The sequence below is a fragment of the Haliaeetus albicilla genome, chromosome 14, assembly GCF_947461875.1.
Source record: "Haliaeetus albicilla chromosome 14, bHalAlb1.1, whole genome shotgun sequence".
NCBI classification, from domain to species: domain Eukaryota; kingdom Metazoa; phylum Chordata; class Aves; order Accipitriformes; family Accipitridae; genus Haliaeetus; species Haliaeetus albicilla.
This window is the reverse complement of record NC_091496.1, coordinates 12,287,497-12,311,741: the sequence shown is the minus strand read 5'-3', so window position 1 is coordinate 12,311,741 and position 24,245 is coordinate 12,287,497. Positions and strand designations below refer to the sequence as shown.

Here is a 24,245-nt window from a genome sequence, read left to right as displayed (position 1 = left end):
GTAAAAGGCTTGGTAAACCTGGCAGGTAGACCTGTACTGCATACTTATGTGCCCATACTTCTCTTTTCCAACGGCTTTTAGGTGATTTTTAATCAGTAACATAAATCAGGCTTTGAACTATAACCGTAAGGCCAAGCAGCCGTTAGGCTGGCAATGAGCTAAAAAGGAGTTCAAAGGAACACGAAAGTTGCCAGGTATCTCTACCACATTTTGTAATGAATTAGAAGGCTCCTTTTATTCCCATTACAGAATCCTGTATCACAGCTATCTGTGGCAAGTCACACATCTTTAGTTTAACTAAGGGACAATCATGCTGTTTTGAGAATCAGCTTCACTTGTGGGATCCGTCGCAAGATCACACTGAGGCAGTTCGTAATGTGTAATTAGAAGAATTTGCTACAGTTCATTCCTAAAGTATTTTGTCATAGGTATGCTGACATTAAGGAAGTACAGATTATCTGGTTTGGTTTTCCATCTATCACTGACCCTTAAATTAAGTACTTGTCATTTAAGAAAGAAAGTGTCAATGGTCTCCTCAGTGCATTGCCTGGCATGAGGCAACGGCTCTGAGCCCACGCCTTCGTCTTGGTGAAACACAGGTGTCCATACCTTCTGAAGAGACGGTCCAAGCCACTGTGAGACATGGTGCAGCCAACTCCTTCTGTGGCTGCTCACGCTCCTCATCCTTTTTATTAGAGAATTCTCCCTGGGCATTTTTATGATGATTTATACATTGACCGAAGATTTTCAACTTCCTTTTTTTGGTGCATCCATACTAGCTCTGTAAGTAGTATTTCAATATTGGTCTCATTAAAACCTCAAGAAGAGGCAATTTTACCTCTTCATACACTTATTCTTTGTTTAGCTGTATAAACATCTTTTTCTCCCCCAGGGTCCAGCATTACCATCATTCTGGGTCACTCCGTATAACTGCCTTAGCCTCATCATTACTTAATGTTTTGTTGGCGTGTGTCATATGCAAGTTTTATCAGATATGGTATGATAATTAATTCAAAGTTATCAAGCACAGTGTTGAATAGAACAGAAATGAGTCCTGTTTTCTACAGGCCCTTCTACAAATCTCATCCATTGATGAAAATCTGGACATAATATTTACATAAATGTCACAAACGACAAAAATACATATCTATATAATGATACAAAATTTTATATATATTTTAAAAATCTGCCAGCTCACTCCTCTCAAATCTCTCTATGGTCTAAATCATGGATAAAGCATATTGCTGCATTTTCGATCTGAATGTCATGGAATACTTAATCAAACACCTTACAGGTTTTCATCAAAAAATGAAAAATATTTATTTTTGGAAAATAAAATTCTGTAAACTATTGATTGGAATTTATTTTATTCCTACCTTTTTATTTGTAAGGAAGTGAATTGTATATCTGTTTTCTGTTATTTTGACTCAGGCTGACCAGCCTACTGCAGCAGGGGATATCTTGGTGCACTATTTCAATGTTAGTATCATATTATTTTTTTAATAATATTTCTATATGTATCATCTCATTGCTACTTTTTAATAGATAATATAATAACAACAGATCAGGGTTTGTAGGAGCAGAAACTCATTGCAGAAACCTACTGTTTATACATGAATTGAACATACTTCAGAATACCTCTGGAAAAGAAAAAGCACAATATAGCCCAAACTCATGCCAACTTTGCCTAGCAAAAACAAGGGTTGTGATGGGACTTACTCTTACTTTGCTCCAATATGCAAAGGAAGCATAGATCAGTGAGAGAGAAGGCTTATTTAAGATGAAGGAAACCTACCAAATGAGTCAGTTTAGAACTTATGAGAATGTTATAAGGTCTTCAGGGGTTTTTGTGGTTTGTTTTTTTCTTTGGTTGTTTTGTTTTTGTAAAAATGCAGTTTGTGCATTCCAAACTGTTTTGCTCGCTACCTATCTGTTTTCAGTGTAAGACACCATTCTGAGGGAAAACTGCCCATTGCTTGCAGGTCTGCTCTGAAACCAGAGCCTCAGGCTCCCACCCACGGGAGACAGAGGGACTGCTGTGAGCCTCAGGAAGTGAAACTTGTGAACTGCAGCTATCCAATGACATTATAATACTTATCCATCAGCAAAGGTGCTGCTAAGAATCATAATGGTTTCTCAACTGACCAGTTTCAATGAGCAGGGAGCCCTGCAAGCCTGTGAGTTTTCCAGTGATAAGCAGCACTGGGAGCCTGTCCGCCCAACAAGTGCCTGTCCGTAGTCTACCTGCCTTGCCACACCCGCGGGAAGTGCAGCTCTTTAGTCACACCATAAAGCACACTATCATGATGGCATTTAAACCACTGCCACATCTTCCTTTTTTTCAAGGCTTTCTGTCCTGCAGATAATGGACAGAAACCCATTCTGTGTGCCAGGCACCATACTTGCTTGTACCTCCATTCATGATCAGCTCCCGATTACTGTATCTATACAGTATCGCTCTGCTCCAGCTGGAGCTCACTGCTTGTCTGGACTTCACAGCTCACATAGGACTTCTCTGACCCTAGCTGTAATACTTTGCTTTCTTCAGAGTGCCCTAGATCTTTTTCTGATCATAATTCTTGTTTGCAACTTGGTCCTACTAATTTAGGCGACAGTTGGGCATCTGACTCCCTTGTCTCTAGTTCCATTTTCATCTTTTTTTAACCAGCGAAGTACCCTGTGGACAGCTTTGCACTGCTGACCTGGATTGCCTGACCTTGGACTGAGTTTCTGTTAAAGCTCTAATCATTAGGGCAGTGGTCATTCTGCACAGAGCGTTAGCATTCTGCAGTAACAAACAGCACTGAGTCTTTCCTGTTTAAATTCCTGATAGCTCTTTCTCATCTAAAAACATTTCCTGTTTTTGTTCCCTTAGACAGTTTTATCAATACATAGTTTTCTTAATCTGGGTTCCTCAAATTCTTGCAGCAAAGGCTCACAACTCAGTTTTATAGTTCTGCTTCAGTTAGGGAAATATCTGGATCTTCCAAATGCCTCTCATGAGAGAAGCTGAAAGCAACTTCTACTTTCTTGGGAATAAAGCCTAGATACACCAGCCAAAACTTGACAGAATAAACTGCATAGAATAGTTTGCCAGATTATTCAGTCAGATGATCTTGTGATGGACAAGGAAAAATTATTTTTGCATACTGGAGAGGAGAAGAAATTATTTTGTTAAGCAAGGTTTTTATTTATAGATTCTTTTACCACTTTCTTCAACACTGTGTAATCCAAAGTTACAACCAAGTCTTATGGATATTGATGACAGCGTTCTTCGTTCCTTACAGTGGATCTGGGATGTGGTATTAGTAATCTCTAGTAATAATAATATATTATTTCTATTGCTAGCCATAACATTTTTAAGACAAAATATTACTGAAAATATTTTTTTGTTATTTTACAAATAGATTTTATGCCTGTTTCAACACTGTATTTTTATTAAAAAAGTTTGTGTTACTTGATTTTATTCTGTTAACACAATTGATTCTACAAACTTTATTCAAGGACAAAAAATCTTCCATCAGAATTCTTCTCTGGTACATGTGATTATTTTTTTTTGGTGAGATTTAAACAGATCAACAGGATACTCCAAGGCAAAACTTCTTAGCTTTCAAAGGGAAGATTATATTCAAAATGTAATTTATAATACTAGGCACCATTAGACATAATGTATTATTCAGCTAAACACCACAATGGTATTCAATTCACAATGAAAATTAAAAATTAATAACTTTGTAACTATTGATTTTCTGTATTCTGCACAGATATTGAGAAAAGTGAACTAGTCTACTTGAAAAAAAGTAGCAGCCCATTATTACTACAAGCTTTAAGGACATTGAACATGTAAACAAACAATAGAATGGATAACATCACCCAGGCAACTTGGACTAATTTATATAGAAGTGAAGCAAATGCCAAGGCAAACAAAGGAGCACTGAAATATAACCAACTATGTGCTGGGTTTACTTGTTCCTGTTCGGAAGATAAAGGAAGAAGCATTAGAAACCGCCATTTCCTGTAATGAGGCTAATATCTGTTTTGCTCTGAGTAATTATTCATTTCATATAAATCAACAAAATACAACCCATCTTGCCACCGCATTAGAGAATATTCTGCATATTCATCCACATCTCTGTGATGACAGGAAGTGTTCTGCTTTTTTTAGGCAATTTAAGGAGAAACTTAAATGAGAAAATTACTCAGTCCACAGAAACACAACATTTTGAATGGAGATGGAAATTAACTTAGATATTACAATTTCAAGGCCTAAACTATGAGTATATCTTTCCTCCCAAATAATTTAGGATCAGATTTTAGACAAAAAGTTATAATGACTTCATTTACCCAATAAAAACAATGTTTTTGCAACACAGTAATTGTCAGCATAATCTGTATAACTACGTAAGAATTCTGAAAGCTGCTGAGCACCCCGGCTGTAGATTGGGAATGCATTCACTTAAACACATGTATAACTTGCAGCACTTGAGCAGTTCCAAAAGAGAAATTCTGGCTATACTTAAGTACAGTAACAGTAAAGTAATAGTAATGGTAACATTTCCATTGACTTCAGTGTACCCAGGGTTTGAACCGTGAACTTTGTTGCTTCTAGTAAACTGCTTAAAACAAAGGCTTGTTGGTTTATTTATATCAACTGGTGTAGCTAAGGAAAAAAAGACAAGCTTTAGGGCACACAAAACGAAGCAGCAGAATTCAAAGCTAATTACAAGCTAAGAGTAAATGCAAGCACAGAGGTAAGTATAACTCTGGATTGAATCTGGGACCTTGTATGACTGAGAACGAAAAGGAACATTTTGAAGATTCAGCATACATGTAAACATAAAACCATGGCAAAGGCCTTCTTTCAGACCTGCTTCATGTTGCTGCTCCCTAATAATCACTGAAAGGACACAATTTTATAACTTTGTTTCTTCTCCATCTTTTGTAATCAAAAGAATCCCACAGAGTCATAGTAATAGAATCCCAAGTTCTAGTATTAGACTTTATGTCGTCATGTCTGGGGAAGAGAAAGACAAACCCACTTTGATATATATTTCAAAGTTATTTTACTTGGTATTTATTGATCAGTACTCACAGTTATTCAACATTCTGAAATGGGAAGACTATTACCATAACCCATGCATAAATGTTTGCAGAAATAAAAAGGACCACTTATTAAAAAAATATTTTTCATTTACATGTAATTATCATGTACTTTCATTTGCAAGAAAACAAATAATATTTATTGGATAACATGGTCATAATCTACTCCATTCAATCAATAGACTTTACCTGCAATTTATTTAAAATTTGTAATTATAGAAAAAGTCTCTGAATCTCTGCAAGTAATCAGTCCTATTCTTTGGTTTGCTGATATGCTTTGTCAGCAAAATGGTTGCTGGATTTGTAGTATATTTATAACTAGGAGTTAAAACCTTGTATTAATACATTATAGAATCTATTCTATTCACTATGCAGTAAAAGAAAACAGACTATTCAAGGTACCTACCCATAAGAGCTGCCTTTCAGACTACATGTGAAGACACTAGATATGGCAGTCAAAAAGTTGTTATATTTTCTTATAGTTACTCTGTGCTTATGTGAGAGAAAAATGGAACATTCCTGCAGTAGTTTTCCTGAATATCTTTTTTAGTATAACATCTTACGTAGTTGTTTCACTCACCATACTTTTACGGATCTTGAATAAAGATGTTTATCTTAAATTCATTTAAAAAGACACCGATTTATGATGACCTAGCATCATTAAGAGTAAACATTACACTGATGGATATTTTTGCATATACACTGATGTTTATGTCCTACAATTCAAAATTGAAACAGTCACTACAAATAAGATTTACTAAAGCTTTACACAAATAGAATGATATCCACTCTATAGTTTTTGCTGATGTGACAACTGCACATGAATATACATATTTATGTATCTAATTTTTACTCACATGCAAAGACATTTACAAACACAACACTTAGTGCTTCACAGTGCTGTTTCACGCTTACTGTGAAAGAATTTAAATTTATCCATACCTACAAAGAAACAAAGAGTAATATAACTGCCTGGACCACTCCCCAAAGAGGCTTGTATTTCATAATATTACATGTTTACCTGATTTTTTTGCGGTTTATTTTATGTACAATTCATTTTTGCTATGGGTATACTAAAGGCATTATGGTCTGAAGTTCTACATGATTTTGTGCTGGCCTCTTAGCACTATGGAAACAAATGTGTATCTGTGTGTGTGTGTGTCTCTCTCTACAAATTAATATAATCTTTATTAATAACATGCTCAATTTTTCAATGAGTTCTTTTGTTTATTTATACTATGAAGTCCATATCATGATTAGTTCCTTTGCAACTCAGGGTTAGAATGGACAGCAGATTATGTAGCTTCTTTTGACATAACGATTCAGAATTAAATCTAAGAAGATAATCTTTCAAAAACATGTAGACTGCACAAAAAGAAGTCTGCCTTGCTGAACATTTGCTCCTGGGTCTATCATATTCTAGTAGAAGACTTATCTACAGTGTTTTGAACAATGAAATTATCAACTTACAGACTCACACAACTTGTTGGAAACCTGATCTTCTGGAAAAGTTAACATAATAGGAATTAAATGTCAAACTCCCCTCTGCCCCATTGCTGAGCCTTCTCCTAGCAAAACGTAGGCAGTCCACCTTCCAGAACCTCTGGATTACACTGTGTGCATACACAAAGCTGATTCTCCTCCCCCATTAGTGTAATTAGCACTGCCTTCATTAAAATTAACAGAATCCTCACTGTGTATTTCAGGGCAGCAGTGAGTACTAGGTCGTGCAGAGTACTCACTGCCCTACATGGCATACACCCCTCCTCCCTCCCAACAGCACCATCCTCGCACAATATACACCTTGGAATCTCCCAAGGCACTGACAATAATTACTTGCATCCATATTAACAAGAACTATAGGTGTTAGTATGCTACCACGTTACAGCTTAATCAATTCAGTATTGTTCAGCTACGGTGTTAGGAAATTTTAAAACTGAACTTGTTTTGTGGTTCCAAGAAAAATCTCATTTTGAATTAAGCATACAAAATCTCTTAGTCAGAAAGGTGTTGCAACACAGAGGTGTTGCATGTGACACCTGAAGTCTGCCCTGTTATTAGTGACATCGCTGAACAGGAACGTTATCATAGCTAATTAACATCTAAAGTATCCACTATCTATTAATTAATCACACTAACGCCAGAGGAGAATCAGCTTCATTTATGCAGAAGGTCCTTGAAGGTGAACTGCATGTATTCTGCCAGGAGACTCAGCAATGGGGCAGAGGGGCATTTGACATTTAATTCATACAGTAGATTTGTATTTGCTTTGATGACTGTTTACCGTTTTTTCATCTGTTTAAATTTCAAATAGTGTAATACAGCTTCTTACCATTGCTAATGATTTAGATATGGTGCCACATGGAACCACAGCATCACATGGGAGGCGCCTAGTTAATCTGGAAAAAAATGGGGGTTACTAGAACTGTAAAAAAAGTCAAGAAGCTGGCTAAAGGCAAAACTGCAATACACATACCTTAAAACTGAAGCAGTAGTATGGAAGAAGATACCCTGCACTGAATCTTGGGAACATTTTGTTTTCTTAGCACAAAAAGAAAGTAAACAGATTTGATAAAATTTTATTTTGGTTTAGCCATTGAGTTATAATTATGCATATAGTTACATGCTTTATTCAGAAAGTATTTTACCTTGGTTTATTCAGTTTTCCAGAGATAGAAATTCAAACTCTTGCCCACTTTCCTCTATTTCTTTCATAACAGTTGTATTCAATTTCTCATATATAATTTTGCGTGCTGTGTCTGGTTAAAGATGAGAGCAAATAAGGTGGTTGAATCAGATAATTTAAATTAAAATCTGAAAACCAGCAAAACAGAAGGCTGAAGGCTAATCATTATCCCCACAAAACACTGTATATTCCATACCACAAACAAGAAACTCTATCTATTAAGCCCATGCAGTAGCAGCTAAAGATAATCTTACAGAAAAATGAGCCCAAGAGCAGGTGATGGGGACTCGAAAGGAGGTCATACCAAAGAACAGCTATTTGTTGTTAAAGCAAGCAAAACAACAAAATCTCTTGAAATAATCCTCTCTCAGGAACGAGGCCACAAAACACACACACAGCTTCTAAGCAATCTCCCAACTTGTCAGATAAAGGGAAAAGCTGTGTATTCTAACTGTAGAGATGAAATATACTCTTTCATATAACCATACTGCTGCGAAGCAACTCTAATCAATGCATTAGACCAAATACATTCCTGACATTTTGGAATAAAACTGATAGATGGTGTACTGCCCAAATACAGACTATATTTAACTATTTAACTATAGTTTCTTTTACTATGCAGTAGAATATTTCAGATTATAAGAAAATACTTTAAGACATCATGTACAGATCTATACTAGCCCCAGATATAGATTCAGGCCTCTACCGTTCTACAACTTTACATCGTGTAAGACATTATTTGTTGTAAAGCATAACATATTTAGGACTAGCTAAATCTATTAAAAAAGCAGATACTATACAATTCTGTTTTCCTGCTACAGGGTGATAAAAGGAAAAGGAACTCGGGCCTATTTCACCCTTTATACCTATGGCTGTAGTGACAATGTTAAAAAGGCAAGAGGGCAGACAGAACCGTTGGAGACACTCTTAGTCAAAAGTATAAAAATGTGTGTGCTGGGCACATGATAAAATGAAACAAAATCCATGCAAAGCTGGGGTGTCCTATTTGTAGTACCTCTATCCTTATAACATCTACCTCTCTCATTATCACGTATTTCCATCTACCATAATCACTGCTTACTACTTTCTTATCCCTTAATCTGCACACTTTCATTTGCCAATATCCAAACCACGTGTTGTTTATTTCAGAAATCATTCTTTATCCTTTATTTCCAAACCAGAAAACTATCCCTAAGCTTATTAATCCTCCTCTCCCCTCACTCCATTCTTTCCTGAGCAGCAGTCTATATCAATATCTCTGCTACTTTGTCACAGGAGACACCAGGAACCTTAAACCAAGACTAGGTTCCCATACGTGAGGTGAACTGTTTTGTAAAAACTCTTATCCCATGGGACCAGTGTGGAAGTCTGCACAAGAAGACACAAAACGGACTGCGTACATGAACCGCTCAGGAGGGCAAATGGCTGGTGGCAGAGAAGCAAGTCACACCTCTCAGCTGCCCAGCCATTCTCCATAGCAGTAGCACAATGGAGATGGCGAAATAAAATGACTCAGAGGTCTTATGAAGTCTTAAGAATTAATGTTGTTCAGGGTTTCTTTAAGAAAGGATTTTATACCATACTTTGCTAGGGTTGAGTGCATGCTTACCAACCAGAAAATATTAAAATTATTTATGTCACAGTTTAATTGAGCATTACCTACTTCGTTTTACATCATTACTTATGGTTTATTCAGTGTCAGCATTCAAAGACGCCTGTAAAGAAGAAAATCCAACACATCCAATAAAAATTGAACATTTGATACACTTCTCCATCAAGATTAAGTATTACAGGAAAAATCTTTTAACTTACTGAATATAGTAATAGCTGAGTCTGACAAAGTCTTTGTACTCTAATGCTAAAACACCTCCTGTACTGTAAAATTGTGCTCTTTTCGAGCTCATTCTGGGGGCAGAAATTCTCAAGAGCCTATAGGAACAAAAAATCCTAAGGTCTCACCGGGGAAGACGAACCTTAATTTAATAGATTTGCCTTGTAGACTCTTGCGTCTTATGAAATGTTTTGACTGAAACTTTTCCTGAGATTCACCAAGTTTCATCTCACGCGCAGGCTGTTCTGAGTCTGCTTACAAGTTGTGGTGGGGAGCGGTGTGGATACGGAGTGACGCAGAAACTCAGCTGACCCTGCTCTGAGCAGGAGGTTGGACTGGCTATTTCCTGAGGTCCCTTCCAACCCAAGTTTTCCTGTGATCCTATTATAAGGTAACAGGAACTCTCTTTTGTAATCCAAACAGCTCGACGCGTGCATGGTGGGGAAAGAGCTGGATACACTGCACGTAGTTTTCTTACGGGTTTTGTTTTAGAGACCAAAACAAGCAAGCAACAAAACAACGCACGGATAGGATGCGGATACGCAGACAGCCCCACACTCGAGCTCTGAGAAAGCACGCCAGCCACGCGAAAAGAAAGTTGACCGAGTACTTTCGAGCCGTGGGGTGGGCTCCTTCCGTGTGGCTTTCTTTTCGTGGGGGAAAAACGCTGCTGACTGGTGAGCCTCGAGAGTTGGAAGCCCCGCTGCTCCTGCCGCGGGGCCCCTCCCGGCCTCCCCCTCATGAGGGGACGATCGCCCCGCAGCCCACAAGCCCCCAGCGCCGGCGGGGGCTGGACCCGCAGGCCCTTTGACAGATCTCGGCAACGAACCGCCGGGAACAGAGCACAGGGCAGGCGGGGACGCCGGTATCCGACGGCGACCGAGGCGGCCCCCGGGCGGGGCCGTGACTGAGGAGAGCGGTGCCCTCCGCCGGCTCCCGCTCCCCGCCACGCCTCAGGCGCCCTCACCCTCTGGGGCGGCCCCCTGCGGGCGTTGGTACAGCCCCGCCCGGCGCTCCCCCGCCCCACCGAGGGATGGAACCTCCCGCACAAACCCGTTTAAATTCGAGCCCTCAACGGTCGCTTTCTCCTCCGCCACTGGCAGGTGTCCGGGGCCCGCGCCCCCGCGCGCGGTGGCGTCACACAGACGCAGCGCGAGCCGAGGGAAGCTGCGCCACCCTCCTCCCCCCCCCCTCCCGCGCCCGCTTTAAACCTCATTCACGCTTTGGTTCCCTCGTCCGCCGCCCCCCCCCCCCCAACGGCCCGCCGATGCCGTGCGCACGCGCAGTGGCGCCGTGCCGCGCCGCCCTCCCCGTCGTGCACGCGCTCGCCCCCTCCCCTCCCCCCTCCGCGCCGCCGTGTGGGCGGGGCGCGCGACCGAGCGCCTCCGGGGGGGGGCGGGAGCGGTCCCCGGTGCGCGGCCTCCGTCGGCGGCCCTCTGCCTTCTTCCCTCTCCGCCTTCCCCTGGGGACGGCTTCGGGCAAGCCTCCCCTCGCCGCCCCCGCCCCATTCTCTTCCTCTCCGCTTGCTTGCGTGTGAGGTGAACGCGGCGTGTGGTGCCTACGCCGCCGTTGCGTTTCAGGTGAGGGAGGGGGGGAAGGAGAAAGAGAGCGGGGAGGCGCTCGCTCCCCCTCCCTCCTCAGCGCCTCTCCGGCGGCCCCGGGCGCGAAACCCCGCCGCTCCCTTGCTTCTCTTCTGCCGGCGCGGTACCACAGCCCCCTGCCCAAAATGGGCTGCACGCTGAGCGCCGAGGACAAGGCAGCGGTGGAGAGGAGCAAGATGATCGACAGGAACCTGCGAGAGGATGGCGAGAAGGCGGCCAGGGAGGTCAAGCTGCTCCTCCTAGGTAAGGGCTCCCGTGAGGTAAGGGTCCCCCTGAAGTAATCCCCCCCCCCCCGCCTTCCAGGGAGGGAAGAGCTTCCCTGAGGCGAGAGCTTCCCTGAGGCAAGGTGCCCGCTCGCCTCCCAGCCCTGAGGTAATAAGGGCCCCCGTGCCGCGAGGGCGGGGCGGGTGCCCGCCGAGCCGGCTCGCAGCTCTTGCGGCACCCGGGGATGGCTGAGGAGAGAGGGCCCCGCGTCTCGGGCGGGGAGGGTGGTTGGGCGCTGGGATGCTTTTCCTCAGGTAACGTGGCAGAGGCAACGCCGCTCTGCCGTAGTGGGGTGCGTGCTCGTGGCCCCTCAGAAGTTTTCGGGGTGAGGGGAGGCACGGCAGCCTGTTAACGCAGGTGAGCGCCTCGGCTTCTTTCGGGGTTAGAGGCGGGGTTGTTCTGGGGAAACGGCGCGGCGTAGTTTGTCCCGGGGCCTTTGTTTAGGGTGGACCCTAAGTTCCATACGAAGGGGATGAGATCTCGAACTTTTGACGCGGATTCTGCGGACCTCTGCCCAGAGGAAGGAAATTTTAGGTTGCAGGATGTTTGCTCTTAATGTTTCTTGTAGACCTGAACATCTCCTAAACTGTTGCTATGAGAATAAAGTGCAGAAAGCATCGAAGGAACACAAGGCAAAGTACCATTTAACTTTCTGCATTGTTTCAGTTTTGTGGAAGTTGCTTATGTTGCTGAAATCTTACAGCGGGAAGTACAACCTTGATGGAGGTTCTAAATATATATTGTAGTGACTCACATAGTATGCTATCATGTGTTCTTGAGGTTTGCTTGCAAGTACTTGAAACTAGCTTTTTTTGTATGTTTTAAGTGATATGCTTTTGTGTAAAGATAAGTAAGATTATTTTTAAAAATCACTGTACAAGAAAAAAGGAAGCAAGGGTTTTAATTAGAAATACCTTCGTGCAGGACTAAAATTACTGTACAACTTGCGGACAGCTGAATGCCGCAAGATTTGCATTGTATTAATGTTGTAGGGAGAAGGAGTTTTGCAGTGTATGCCACCGAGCTAAACCAGACTGGATCCTTCTAATCCGGAGTTAAAAAGCTGTTGAGTTGCAGCTTTCCTCGTGCTGCCCTTCCCCTCCCAGAGCTATAGTTTCAGGCAAACTTTTTAAATGACTGACCAATTTGTTACTCCCCTAGATATTGGTTTTGCTACACTGCTCATCTACAGTGCTCTATTCAGTACAAACATTGTAGTAGACCTCTTAAATAACTTCTTTCTGTTGCTAAATTCTAAAATAGCTCCAGAAAGGTACAGGAAACTGAAGCACTTGCATGTGTAGATGAAGAGATGAAATAAACCTAGTATGGGAAAAGCAAATGTCCTAAAATGTGTTTATAGATTTAAAATTTTTCTTGTGAGAGAAACAATTAAAGCTTTTCTTTTTGATTTGTTTTCCAGAAAGCGTTAGGCCTTTGATTGGTACTGTGCCTAGTCCTGTATGCCTTTGGAATCCTCAGATTGTTGCATGGAAAGGTTTTCCTGTATGTGATGAGTAGCAGTACTGCAGAAGATGTTATTGTCTTTTTTGAATGTGGCAAAGTAATGCTTTATGTGTTTTCTGGCAAGGCATTTAAAATTATTTTTTCAGTATTTTTCTGGTTTGTATGGAACTTTTAGTACGTGTAGTTTGGTAGCCATCTTCGTATCTTTCATCATATTCTGTGGATATGGATAAAGTCCGCATCTATAGAAAGATGGATTGAATTTGAGAGTGAATTTTGTTGCTATTTTCAGTTGTTTAATGCTCTTCTGTATAAAGTCCTATGTTATGAGCTTTTATTTTTAAATTTTATAAATTCTGTGTTTCTAATACAGAAAAGCTTTTGAGGAATGTACATTTATCTGCTGGAATCTCATGAAACCTTAGGATATGGAACAAATGTTCAAATGTGTTTTCTCATAGTGTTCTAAGCAGTAGCTCGGTTGGTTTAGTACTTCCCCCTCCCCTGTTGAAGAGAGCTGTGAAAACTAGCTGGCTAACAACTTCTTTTAGGACCATTGTTTGAATCATCATTTAAACAAAAATTACCTAAGTGTTTCCTGAACTCGGAATGAGGTTTCGTATATACACCCATGGATGCATTTGTTTATTTCACATGTCTTGGAATGAAAGTTTTTCTGTTACTTTTCCTTGCAAGTGTGTCAGATTGTCTTAAATGTTATGTGAATACTTTATCTGATGGCAAAACTATTTAAAGTTACTTCCACTAGAGTCACTTTCTTCTCAGTGCTCACTTTCCCAATTGCTTGTTCAGCCCATATGTCATAGTTTATCATCTACTTGGTTGTACTCCTACATCTATTTATGGGCTTGTTCTGTTAAAAAGATACTGAAATAAAAGGAAAAGTACAAATTGTGGTCTGTTGCCAGGAAAATACAATGTGCGAGAAGCATCTAAAATACCTTGCTTATGTAGAAAAAGAGCGTGTAGTAGCTGTATACCTGTTGACCCAGTAAGACAGATTTATTCCAGCATCTATAAAAACTATATTTTTGTGTGGTGATTAGAGAATCCTGCTGCATCTTGAGTTAGAATGCTCAACTGAGGGAAGATGTGTTTATAAAATCAGTCTATTTCTAGCCTTTAAATTTAATTTATTCCATTATATGCTTTTCAAAAGGTTTTTCTAAAACAGGAAATTGCAGTGATTTAATTAAGAGATAGATGTGACATTGCTGTACCTAGACAATGACTTTGTGAACAATATCACTGATCAGTTATTTTTATATTTTGTTGTTCTCTCTCTAAGAAGAAGCAGGCATATTTAAGCTGTGCAAAATACTATTGGCCTGGATTATCTAAATTCTTTTGTTATACCTGTAAACTGGTGCATCATTTTGTACAAATTTGACTGCAGGTCATTTGGAATAAAAATATGGGATTCTGAACATTAGCCATGTATAACAATATTTTAACCTTGTAATTCTATGCACTTCAATGTGCTATCCCAACAGCAGGAGAACCTTTTCTGGAAAATTTCTGAGCGCCATCCTCATTAGTAGAAGTAAGCTGAATTTGAGCATATAGTTTGTAAGCCAAATGGAAAATGCTCATTTATACATGGAATTTGCTGCTTTTACTTTTTTAAAATCATTAAATAAATGAGCTTCTCTAATTTAAAATTATTTTCAATGAGTGACAAATACTTAAATTTCATGGGAACTCAACAAAAAATATAAGTGCAGTCTAGTATATTGTCCACACTAAAAATTCAACATACAAAAGTGTTTTTCCTTAAGCACTTCAATATTCATGTCAAGTTGATAGTTCCCAAACTTCTTTTTCCTAATTGTTTGAAGTAATATTTTGTTTTATTGTATTTTTGTTGTTGTTTCTTATAGATAAGCTCATATACTTAGTGTGAGTGAGATTTCTGAAAAGCAATGTATATTTTGGCTGGCTTTCAAGTAGAGAAAGTAGTAGACCCAAGTTGTTTTTCTCTTCCATGGTTCCTCATCTTAACTTTTAGTGTTCAACAAATAAAAATTCCATTAATGCTTGCAGAATGAATGTAATTCTACTCATCTTAGGAGATGGTTGTTCTGTGTGACTGATCTGTGTGCTGCATTAATATACATGTGATCCAGATCAGGTGTGGATTTGCAAGTACATTTCTGTTGAATTAGCTAAAGCACATAAGACTGAATTTATGCCAACTGCAGGAGAACAGGCAGTACCTCATTTAGTAGAAAACCTTCTGGTATGAGGTTAACTCATCAGGTTTTATGAATACATTCAAACCAGCAGCATGAGTTTATAGGATTATTAGCACTTTGTGTTGTGAATTATCACATTCTTCACCTCATATAGCAAATTCAGTGTTAAAGTTCTTGGTGTCTTGAATTAAAAAGGCAATAGATAGGTCCTAAACATCCTTTAGGAGTGGATCCTGGGATCCAGGAGGCCACAGACGATATATTTGACAACTGTAATTATCTGTCTTTTTTCTAGATAATCACATTTGTGGATTTCAGTTCAGTGGATACGTTTATACTCATGACCAACAGAACTACTTTTCTATTCCTGAATAGATCCTTGTGATTTGTACTGGAACATTGGCATGTCGCAATCTTGAAGATACCTGCTTTTTAATTTAAGACAGAGTACTGCTCTTAATCTTTTTCATTGCAGTTCTTCCTGTTCCTTAAGGCAGTAACTAGAACAATTCTATTCAGTTGTTCTTCTAAATCTTCACATCTCGGGCATCTATTTTTCCTTGCTTTTCTTTTGTTACAGACCTGCATCTTTCTGTCTGCTCAGTCAACTGACTCCCACTGCACATTCATCTGTTCAACAGCATGATCCTTGCAGTCCTTGGAAATACCTGACTTCTTCCAGACCTGACTGCACATTGGACTAAAAAAAAAAATATATATATATATATGCTGTTTGTACTATTACTTCTCTTGCCTTTCCTCCAGAGTACTGTCTTTCTCCACATTTGCAAATAAAAATGACTTTAGAAGCTTGAATTTATGGGAGCTGTCAAAAAAGCCTTGTTCTCACAAACAAGCATTGCATGTTTCAGAGATGTTGACCTCATCTTTGTTATGCCAGCCTAGTCTAAAACATTTCTGACAAACCATTTCCTGTATCACCTTTAGAGACAACTATATAGATATTTACAAAGCTCACCTCTTATTTAAAAGCTGTTTTGTGATACCTAAAAGAAGTGTTTAATGTTTGGGTGGGTTTGATTGGGGTTTTTTTTTTTGCTTGTTGGTCTTGTCTGTCTGCCTCTGCTCCCTTCCCACCACCAGCCCTGACTTTCTGCCTGTCTGCTTAGATTTAGCAGGAATTCTGAACTAGGAGCTCTCTTGCATTTTAAGTTGGACTTTGGCAATCAGGATGTTATTTATGTGGACTTTTATATCCGACTGTATAGTTAAGTAAATTAAATCCTCAAGCCTTTGTACTAAATATAACAATACTTTAAAAGAACAAAGTCAAAATTGCTAGATTCCCATAGTGTAGTAATCTCCCTTGCTTTTGTGAAAGGAGGCTCATGGATGTACAGAAAACACAGCCATTCAGTTATGGTTGTGATTGTATAATTGCAGTTTGGGTTCTTTTATGCTTGTATCTTTATATTTGAATGTTGGTGTAATAATCTACATCATAATATTGGTCTTTAATGTGTGTATAGACTTCTTCACTACAATACAAGTTATCTGTAGTGATTTCAGGTCATCTGTTGCATTATTATTTTAAATCTTCCTTTTGGAAGTTTCTTTCTAAAATCACCATTTATGTTTATATCATGATTTTTATTCTTTAACATTCTTAGGAGAAAATTTACTTCAGAACATGTTGTTTTAGAATGGGCTAAAGAGAAACTGTACATTTTGTACCATGTCATGATACCGGTAAAAGTGACTTTGCTTTTTTGTCTCTCGATTACAAAGTGTAGTTATGGTTATATAAAAATTACTTTAACTTATCTTTGGCATCAGGCATTAAGTTTTTTTCTTATATTTTATTTTAAGAGTTAGAAAACATTTTAAGCTTAAAAAAAGATTTTCCTTGAAGTTGTGTTTTAAAAACAATGTAATGCTGCTTTGTTTTGTTTTGTTCCCCCCCCCCTCTTGAATTAGAGACCAAAAAAGCTCTGGTAAGGTACTTTTTGGTAAGCCATTCACTCCTAGCATCAGTGGTGTTTCAGGACTACACATAAGTTCTGTAATACACTGACTTAATCAGTTTCTTGCTACTTTTTGTGGCAGCACAGTATTGTATCATCATTGTGCTGGTATGACAGTTTACTTCAGTCCTATAGATTATATTACTGAAATGATCATGCATTTAAGCTAACCTCCTTTTGTGAAGTTATTTTTAATTCACTTCAGAACTGAAGTTTGCAGTATAGCTCCTTGCATAGTTGTGTTGGCACAACTTGAACTTGGGCTTTGTGCTATAGTTAGGCTGTGGTGATTTATATAATCATATTGCAAAGTGGATTGTTCTTTTGCTGCCACATTTTACCCTTTAGTTGTTTTGGTCCTCTGAGAAGGAAGAATTGAGTAGTTGGCACATCCTAAAGTATGGCTACATATTTTGAAACCAAGCCATGAGTCTGGCTTCAGAGGGCATGAAATTCTGAAGTCAGTTTTGCTGCTGAGCTTGATGGATGTCTGCAGCGTTTCCTGTAATCGCTATCTGGCAAATGTCAAGGTAGAAAATTGGAAGTAGAAAAAGAGATATTTAAGATGTTCTGTTAAGTATGAAGTTTTTCTGCCATGGAAATGCTGAAATAAAGATCTGAACTGACTTGATAATTAGCTATTAAAAGTTTTTTCCAAGATATGTATAGGTGAACCTGTATTGATGAAAACTTGGTTGAGTCTTAGTCATTGTCCAGTTTTACTGAGGTCAGCTGTTCTATTTATTGCCCTCATTTGCTCAGTGTCCTACTGTTACCTCAGGCTTTGTGTATGTAAACTACTGTTTTGTTATCCTGTAAATGGAACTTACTTGGCTTTACCTGAGAGATTCTGTATCCAAACAATATTTAAGTTGGTAAGGTATATAGAGAGCAGTTGGAAAAATCAGAACTTTGAACTTGTGAGAGCAAGAAGTTTTAAGTGCACTATTCAGAAAAATGAAGAGTTTTTGAAGTGGCACAACTTAGTGACTTTTCTGAGCAGAAGGATAATTAAGACACTGAAATTTATTAGATGATTAAGACAAAAATAAACTTTTTGCTGAGACGCTTTTATATACTGGGAATGTATGCTTTTGCAATAAAAGATTTGAACTCCTCTCTTCTTAATGCTAAACATATTTTGTTTTCCTTGTCCATTAAGTAGGAGTCGACAAGACAAACTAAGATTTCTTAATGAGAATCAGGGTGGGAAATGAAGGAATGATACGATGTCATAGACTAATTACCCATGTTTGTGACTGTTCATAACCCTTTCATGGTGTAGCTTTAAGAAGTGGTAAGAGTTGGGGATTTGGTAGGTGTTTCCCCTCATCATGGCTTTGCCCTTGGAATTTGCAAAGCTGTGGAGCCAGCTTCAAAATCTGGAATTATCTATGGTTTGAATAAGTAACAGTAGGTAAAGTATCATGTATCTCTTTATGCTGTCACAGCAAAATGGCCTAAAAATCATCTGGTGTCACAGATACCCATATGCGTTATTCTTTGATTTGAAAGTATGTTATCTGTTCAGGTCAAATTTTGACTTTCTGTTTCATTTTGGTTTAATTGATGGCTAGCCCCTTCCTTGAAAACCATATTTCTGTGTAATTTTTAAAAATTTGTCTTGATACCATTCTTTCAGGATCTCAACTGATGGGGGTAATTGACATAGAGCATTTAAGAACCAATTCTTTAAATAAGAGATTTGTTTTTAAACGTACGATAGGCAATAAATTGCTTTCCAGCCTTTGGTAATTGAAAGGTCATTGAAGCTCTGAATAACACAATTTCATGTATGTTTAAGTATCAACTTAATAAATCAAGTAGTGGTGTTGATATATATGTTAATATGGATGCTATGTATTTATATTTAGAGATGCATGTAAACTGCAATATTATATGTACCTATCTAAATTGATATTGAAATTAGAAAATACTTTTTGTAAAGCTACTTATTTAAAGAAATCAACACCATTCGAATATACAGTACTTCAATTTATGAAATAAACTGTACCTCATTACTTTTTCATATATGCTTCCTAGAAATGTGGTATTGCATTTGAAGTGCATAATATACTTAGAAAAGGTACCTGATTAAATCTTTAGTGAAATATAACAGTATCTAGGCAACCAGAATGGACAGAAGTCTTTACAATAATTGCTCTAAACAGATTGCTTTTAAAGAGGAAATCAATGTACTGTAATGAAAATTCCTGCTGAAGCTGTGAAGCAGGTTTATAGTTCTTAATATCTTCTAGAATTTAATATGGTCTGTTTCTTGAAATGAAAATACTATTGAAATCAAATGTCTGCCTGTATCCTATCTTCCCTTTGCAAAGTTGAAAAAATAATTTCTTGCATATAACTATATGTTGGATTTTTACATGGATGAAGCTGTTGTAGTTGTTTGGCTCATAATATGAGTTGTTACCCATCATGATTGTAAGGAGGTTCTGAATCGGGGGGGGGGGCTGTTAGTTTTCAGTAAAACTCAAGATGTTCTTGCCTACTTTCTAAATCCGTATGGGAATGCTGGAAATAAGCAGTGCATGTTGTCTAATAAGCAGTCGAGCCATTCTAGAAGCTCTGTGTTGCTAAAAAGGAGAGTGCTCTTGCAGCATCTGGCTGAATGGTTTTGCCTTCTCCCTGGCACTTTTAAATGCTTAATTCTGTTTTGTGCTGGTTTAATAATAGCAAATTGGCTGTCCTGTTTGGACTTAGTTTGCTGGTAGAGTGGTCAATTTGACTGGTATTTCATAATGGTCTGGTGAGGACCTGAATAAAAGCATGATGAGAAGCAGAGATACACACTTTATGCAAATGGAGTACTGGAAATGCATAGCAGTGTGTGGAGGGGAATATGGGTACAGAATAGGATTCTTTCAATTTCTGCATTTCTATGTCACCGTTTACTGTAGTATTGGATTAGGAATAAGGTGAAATTGTGTTCAGCTGCAAGTTCCAGTTGGTAGACATGTTAAACTCTATTCAAAACCCACTTATTTTAAAACTTCATTGCTGGAATAGGAGATGGTGCCAGTCTTTCTCAAGGAGTGTGCTGATTATGGCACTTTATTGGAAAATGGAGGTAGGAGTTTGTCTTCATTCCAAGTCCAAGGAGTGTCTTTCTGACCTATGTTTCCTTATGCTATCCTAACTTACAGGTCGTAGGCTTGACTAGGAAGAATCCTCTTTTGTCTAGCACTTTGTGAAGAACGCAAGATGGTAGTGGACAAGACGTGTAACTGCCAGCTCAGTGTCCAAACAGTAGAGAGGAGAATGGAGACATTAGTCTCCAGTTAAAACACTAAAGTTGTACTAATATTAAACAGTGGGAATGTAGTATTGGAATGCAATTCTAAAATTTGCTATGACTGGAGATAAATGTCTGGCAATAACAAAATTTGGAGTAAACAAGACAATTGTCTTGAATATTTATAGATTTTATTTAATCGAATGTTATTTTGAGTGCTCATTGATTTCAGAATCTACCAGTGATATACTACTGTACAAGGATGGACTGAAAATAAGCTGCTAAGTCTCATTTAAGTGTTGTCTGTATTCTTGATGCATTAAATATTTCTTGAAGTGTTTTGAAAGTGGATTTCTCAGCTGTATGCAGATTCAGTTACTGATCCTTAATAAATCCAGTAAACTCTTAGCAAAACCATTATATGCTTTCTAAAGCTCTTAAAGACATTGACAGGGATTCTTTCTAATATGCTTTAGTGCCTCAGTGTTTGCTAGCAAAGGTTCTCATTTAATTCCTAGATGAGAGACTGCTTAGGTTATTTTCTCTGTCTGCTGTTCTGGAACATACGACCTTTTGGGGTTAGATTGGATCGGGCTTTGACAACATACTTGTTTGAGGCCTAACAAGCTGCTATTTACATAGGTATCTATCTTAGTCCTGCCTTCTGGGCCTATTGGGTTGAAATTTTTACATGCTTCAAAGCTTCCTCAGTTTAATTTGAGACCAGTTAAATACAAAGTGTTTGAACAACAAAAAAAAGTCAGATTGTTGGTTTAGTACTGTTAACTACAAATAATAATCTACCTTTAGGTAGCTTTGTGTGGAAAATGCATGTGCGTGTAACGGAAGAATACGGTTGAGTATACACATGAATTTTCTTTCCTGGTTCAAATACAAGTAAGTGTTCTGAAAACATTTGCTTTTGAAAAAGATCAGTCTGGATAGCTAGATCTTTTCATTTAACATTTTAATCTGTGTCACTGTGTAAGTCCTTACAATTTTTTTGGTGGAGGTGGAGACCTTTTTGTAGTGAATTTAGGTCAACTGTTAATATACTTATTCTCCTTATTTTTGTGGATCTTAGTCCCTGAGCTACAAGATAAAAAAACACTTAGGTGTGGATGGAGACTGAGCATTTATGTGAACTGAAGTTTATTGCACTTCTTTTACAATAATGGGCTAACTTTTATGCAAGGGCAAATGCAGTTATACTAAACTTTGACAGTACCCATTTATAATAATACCTTGGTGTTACATGACAAGTAGAGCTTTGAATAAAATCAGTTGAGTTTTACATGAGAGATATTTTTCCTGTTTTGATAGGAATGCACACACTTTGCTGATTTTCCTAACTCTTTGTACAGTTACATGGTAATATGAGGTAGCAGGGACAGTCAGATCTGTCACAATTGGAGAGAATAAAACAGTAGTGTTGTTCTGAATTGCACTGGAGCCTGAGACGAAAATGTGCTGTGAATTCCAAGTTCTTTTGTTGTATCTCTCCACCAGAATAACCTGCATAAAGTATGCCTCTGTTGCAGTGGGGAATCTTTTGTAAAGTGTCTTTGATTGTGATTAATGATAGTCTGCTGAGTAGCAGAAGGTCTCTCTGGTATCTCAGTCACTGAACCTACCATCTTTCCACACCGTATTTATAGCTCAGTGAACAGTAAAAGGCCACGAAGGCCAACCACACTGTCAAGAAAAATGTCAGGGCACTCTGGATTTCTAAAGGTTTATTAGATCTATATGTGGAGGTCTGGATGAGGCATGCTGTACTCTGTTGGCAGAAATTGACAGTAACTTTCTTGGTAAACATTGTAAGAGCAAAGGAGGTGGTTCTTTCTGTTGGAGCACTCAGCGTTTATCTCATGTAGTGTGGTCATATACAATATCCACTCAAACTCATGTTCTAGAAGGTCTTTAATCATGTTTTTTTCATACCATGATTTCAAATTATGTAGTGATTGTTTCTAAGCATGCTACTATGTATGGAAGAAGATAACCACTGATTTTTTTTTTTTTTTAAGTAACAAATTTAAATCTTATCTTGATTTTGAAGAGAAGATCAGTTATTTGCTATTAGTGAAGTTCCATTAGAAACACTAACAAGTTTCTGGACTTTGGATTTTGAGGAAATTCCCAAGTCTTTTAGAGGATAGTAGTATGGGGGCTGGCCTTTGATACATTTAAGTAGTCAACTGATAATCTTACCAAGCTGCTGTCAGCATTGACATGTTAGACCTGGAGCCGCAAACTTTCTTAGCCACTGGTGATGTGGCATATAGTTGTCAGGCAGCAAGCATGATTACTATGTGGTTTTCATCTCTAAATGTGCATTCATTCCCTTATTTGATTTCTGGCATAAGAGGTTTATTTCCAAACGTTTGAGTCTCAGCTTGTCACAGTCCTGCTGGGTTTGGCACCTCACACAAAGGAAGCTGTGCCTATATCTTAATTGAAGAAAATGCTTCAGAGATTTTAAAGTGCAATGGCATTGTCCCTCTAGAAGGCAATGATACTGTTTTTTAAGACATCTCTTGTATATTCTCAACAGATACATCTTCTTTCTGAAATATGACAATTTGGATTGTATTGTTCTCCTTTATAGTGAAACAATGAGTCCACAATATGATTATGCTAGAAGTGATGCATATAACGATAAAAGGGTTCCTACTATATAGCAGTAGCTGTACAGCCAGTAATTTGAAACAGTTGAGGAATATAAATATAAGAACATTTTTGAAGAGCTAGATATAATTTGTATTCGAAAGCTGCATGCATTTGTGTTGTACATAAAATTGCACCAAAAAAAATTCTACTAAGGTGTCTGTTTGTCACATGCATCAAATTCTAAGCGAAAAGATTTCATAAAACCTTAAAAAGATGTGAATGAAAGTTACCTTAAGGTTTACAAAATGGAGTGTGTGCTCGTTTCACCATAAGCTTTATTTTTTTAGAATTCATTGAGTTCCAGAGGTTATACTAAATATAAAACCATACTTTTTTCTTTGTTGTTTCAGTACCAAACTAATTAATACAGTCTTTGTCACTTGCTGATGTGTTTACTATAGTAATAGCCTAGGTATCTGAGAAATTTAAAGCCGTTTATTGGAGGTCTAGACCTGAATAGACACATTGGATGCTAGTGTGAGTTAATATGCATTTCTTGAGATAATGTTTTATATTAAGTTTTCTTAAATGATGCTTTATATATAATATATTTACTATTTTGTTGCATACTATTGATTTTAAACATCTTCTAAGAGCAATACTGAAGACCTAGGAAAGAAATAATTAGTTGTAATTAATTCTTGATTTGTTACGGAATTTACAAAAGTGACAGTGGCTTACAGGTTTAAATGGTGTTTCTTCTGTAGAACTAAGCCAGCATGCAGCTACTGAAACCTTGAGATTATATCAGATCTTTTATCTGAGTCAGTGTCACAATTTTAGAATCTGTCAGTCCTGTGGTTTCAACCAGTGATGTAATCTGGGATTCACACTCTATTACTACATGGCTAAGTTACTGAAATATTTTCTTCCAGATGTTATTCACACAGCTTCTTTCTTAACTCATTCAAAGTTTCCTGGCACATTCAAATTCCAGTAGCTATGGAAATTCACAGACTAATGCCCCTTTAAGTAATGAGTACTGCCAACCTTCAGTTGACTCTATGAAAACAGTTGGGAAGGGGAAAAGGGACGTAAACTCTGTCAGTGGCAGCAGCTGTCTCAGAATTAGAAGAATACAAGATGGTGATAGATAAGAAGTGTAACTGCTAGGTGGTTTCAAAAAGGGGGAGTGGGAACAGAAGACAAAAAAGAAATTTTGCAAGGAG

At 38.4% G+C, this 24,245-nt stretch overlaps 1 protein-coding gene and 1 long non-coding RNA gene across 8 annotated transcripts in view; one reads left to right on the top strand and one right to left on the bottom strand.

Annotated features, from left to right (window-relative positions):
* Positions 1–2,472: 2,472 nt before the first annotated feature.
* On the bottom strand, positions 2,473–10,850 carry LOC138688949 (uncharacterized). 4 transcript variants are annotated; one of them, XR_011327739.1, is made up of 6 exons: positions 10,829–10,850; positions 9,599–9,715; positions 7,749–9,501; positions 7,577–7,641; positions 7,433–7,499; positions 2,473–6,042 (listed from the first exon to the last, which is right to left on the bottom strand). It is a non-coding gene; the product is annotated as an uncharacterized lncRNA (long non-coding RNA). The 4 variants fall into 4 exon arrangements; XR_011327737.1 differs by lacking the exon at positions 10,829–10,850 and having other exon boundaries at positions 9,599–10,803; XR_011327738.1 differs by lacking the exon at positions 10,829–10,850 and having other exon boundaries at positions 7,749–7,914; positions 9,599–10,803.
* A 145-nt stretch (positions 10,851–10,995) lies between these two features.
* GNAI1 (G protein subunit alpha i1) overlaps positions 10,996–24,245 on the top strand; it is a 38,472-nt gene continuing 25,222 nt past the window's right edge. For 3 of the 4 annotated variants that reach the window (XM_069801724.1, XM_069801722.1, XM_069801721.1), the window contains exon 1: positions 10,996–11,461. In XM_069801724.1, coding sequence (XP_069657825.1) covers positions 11,344–11,461 — 118 coding nt within the window. In that variant the 5' untranslated portion in view covers positions 10,996–11,343. Of the gene's footprint in view, positions 11,462–12,050; positions 12,115–24,245 lie in introns of all 4 variants that reach the window. The other variant, XM_069801725.1, reaches the window with a different exon arrangement.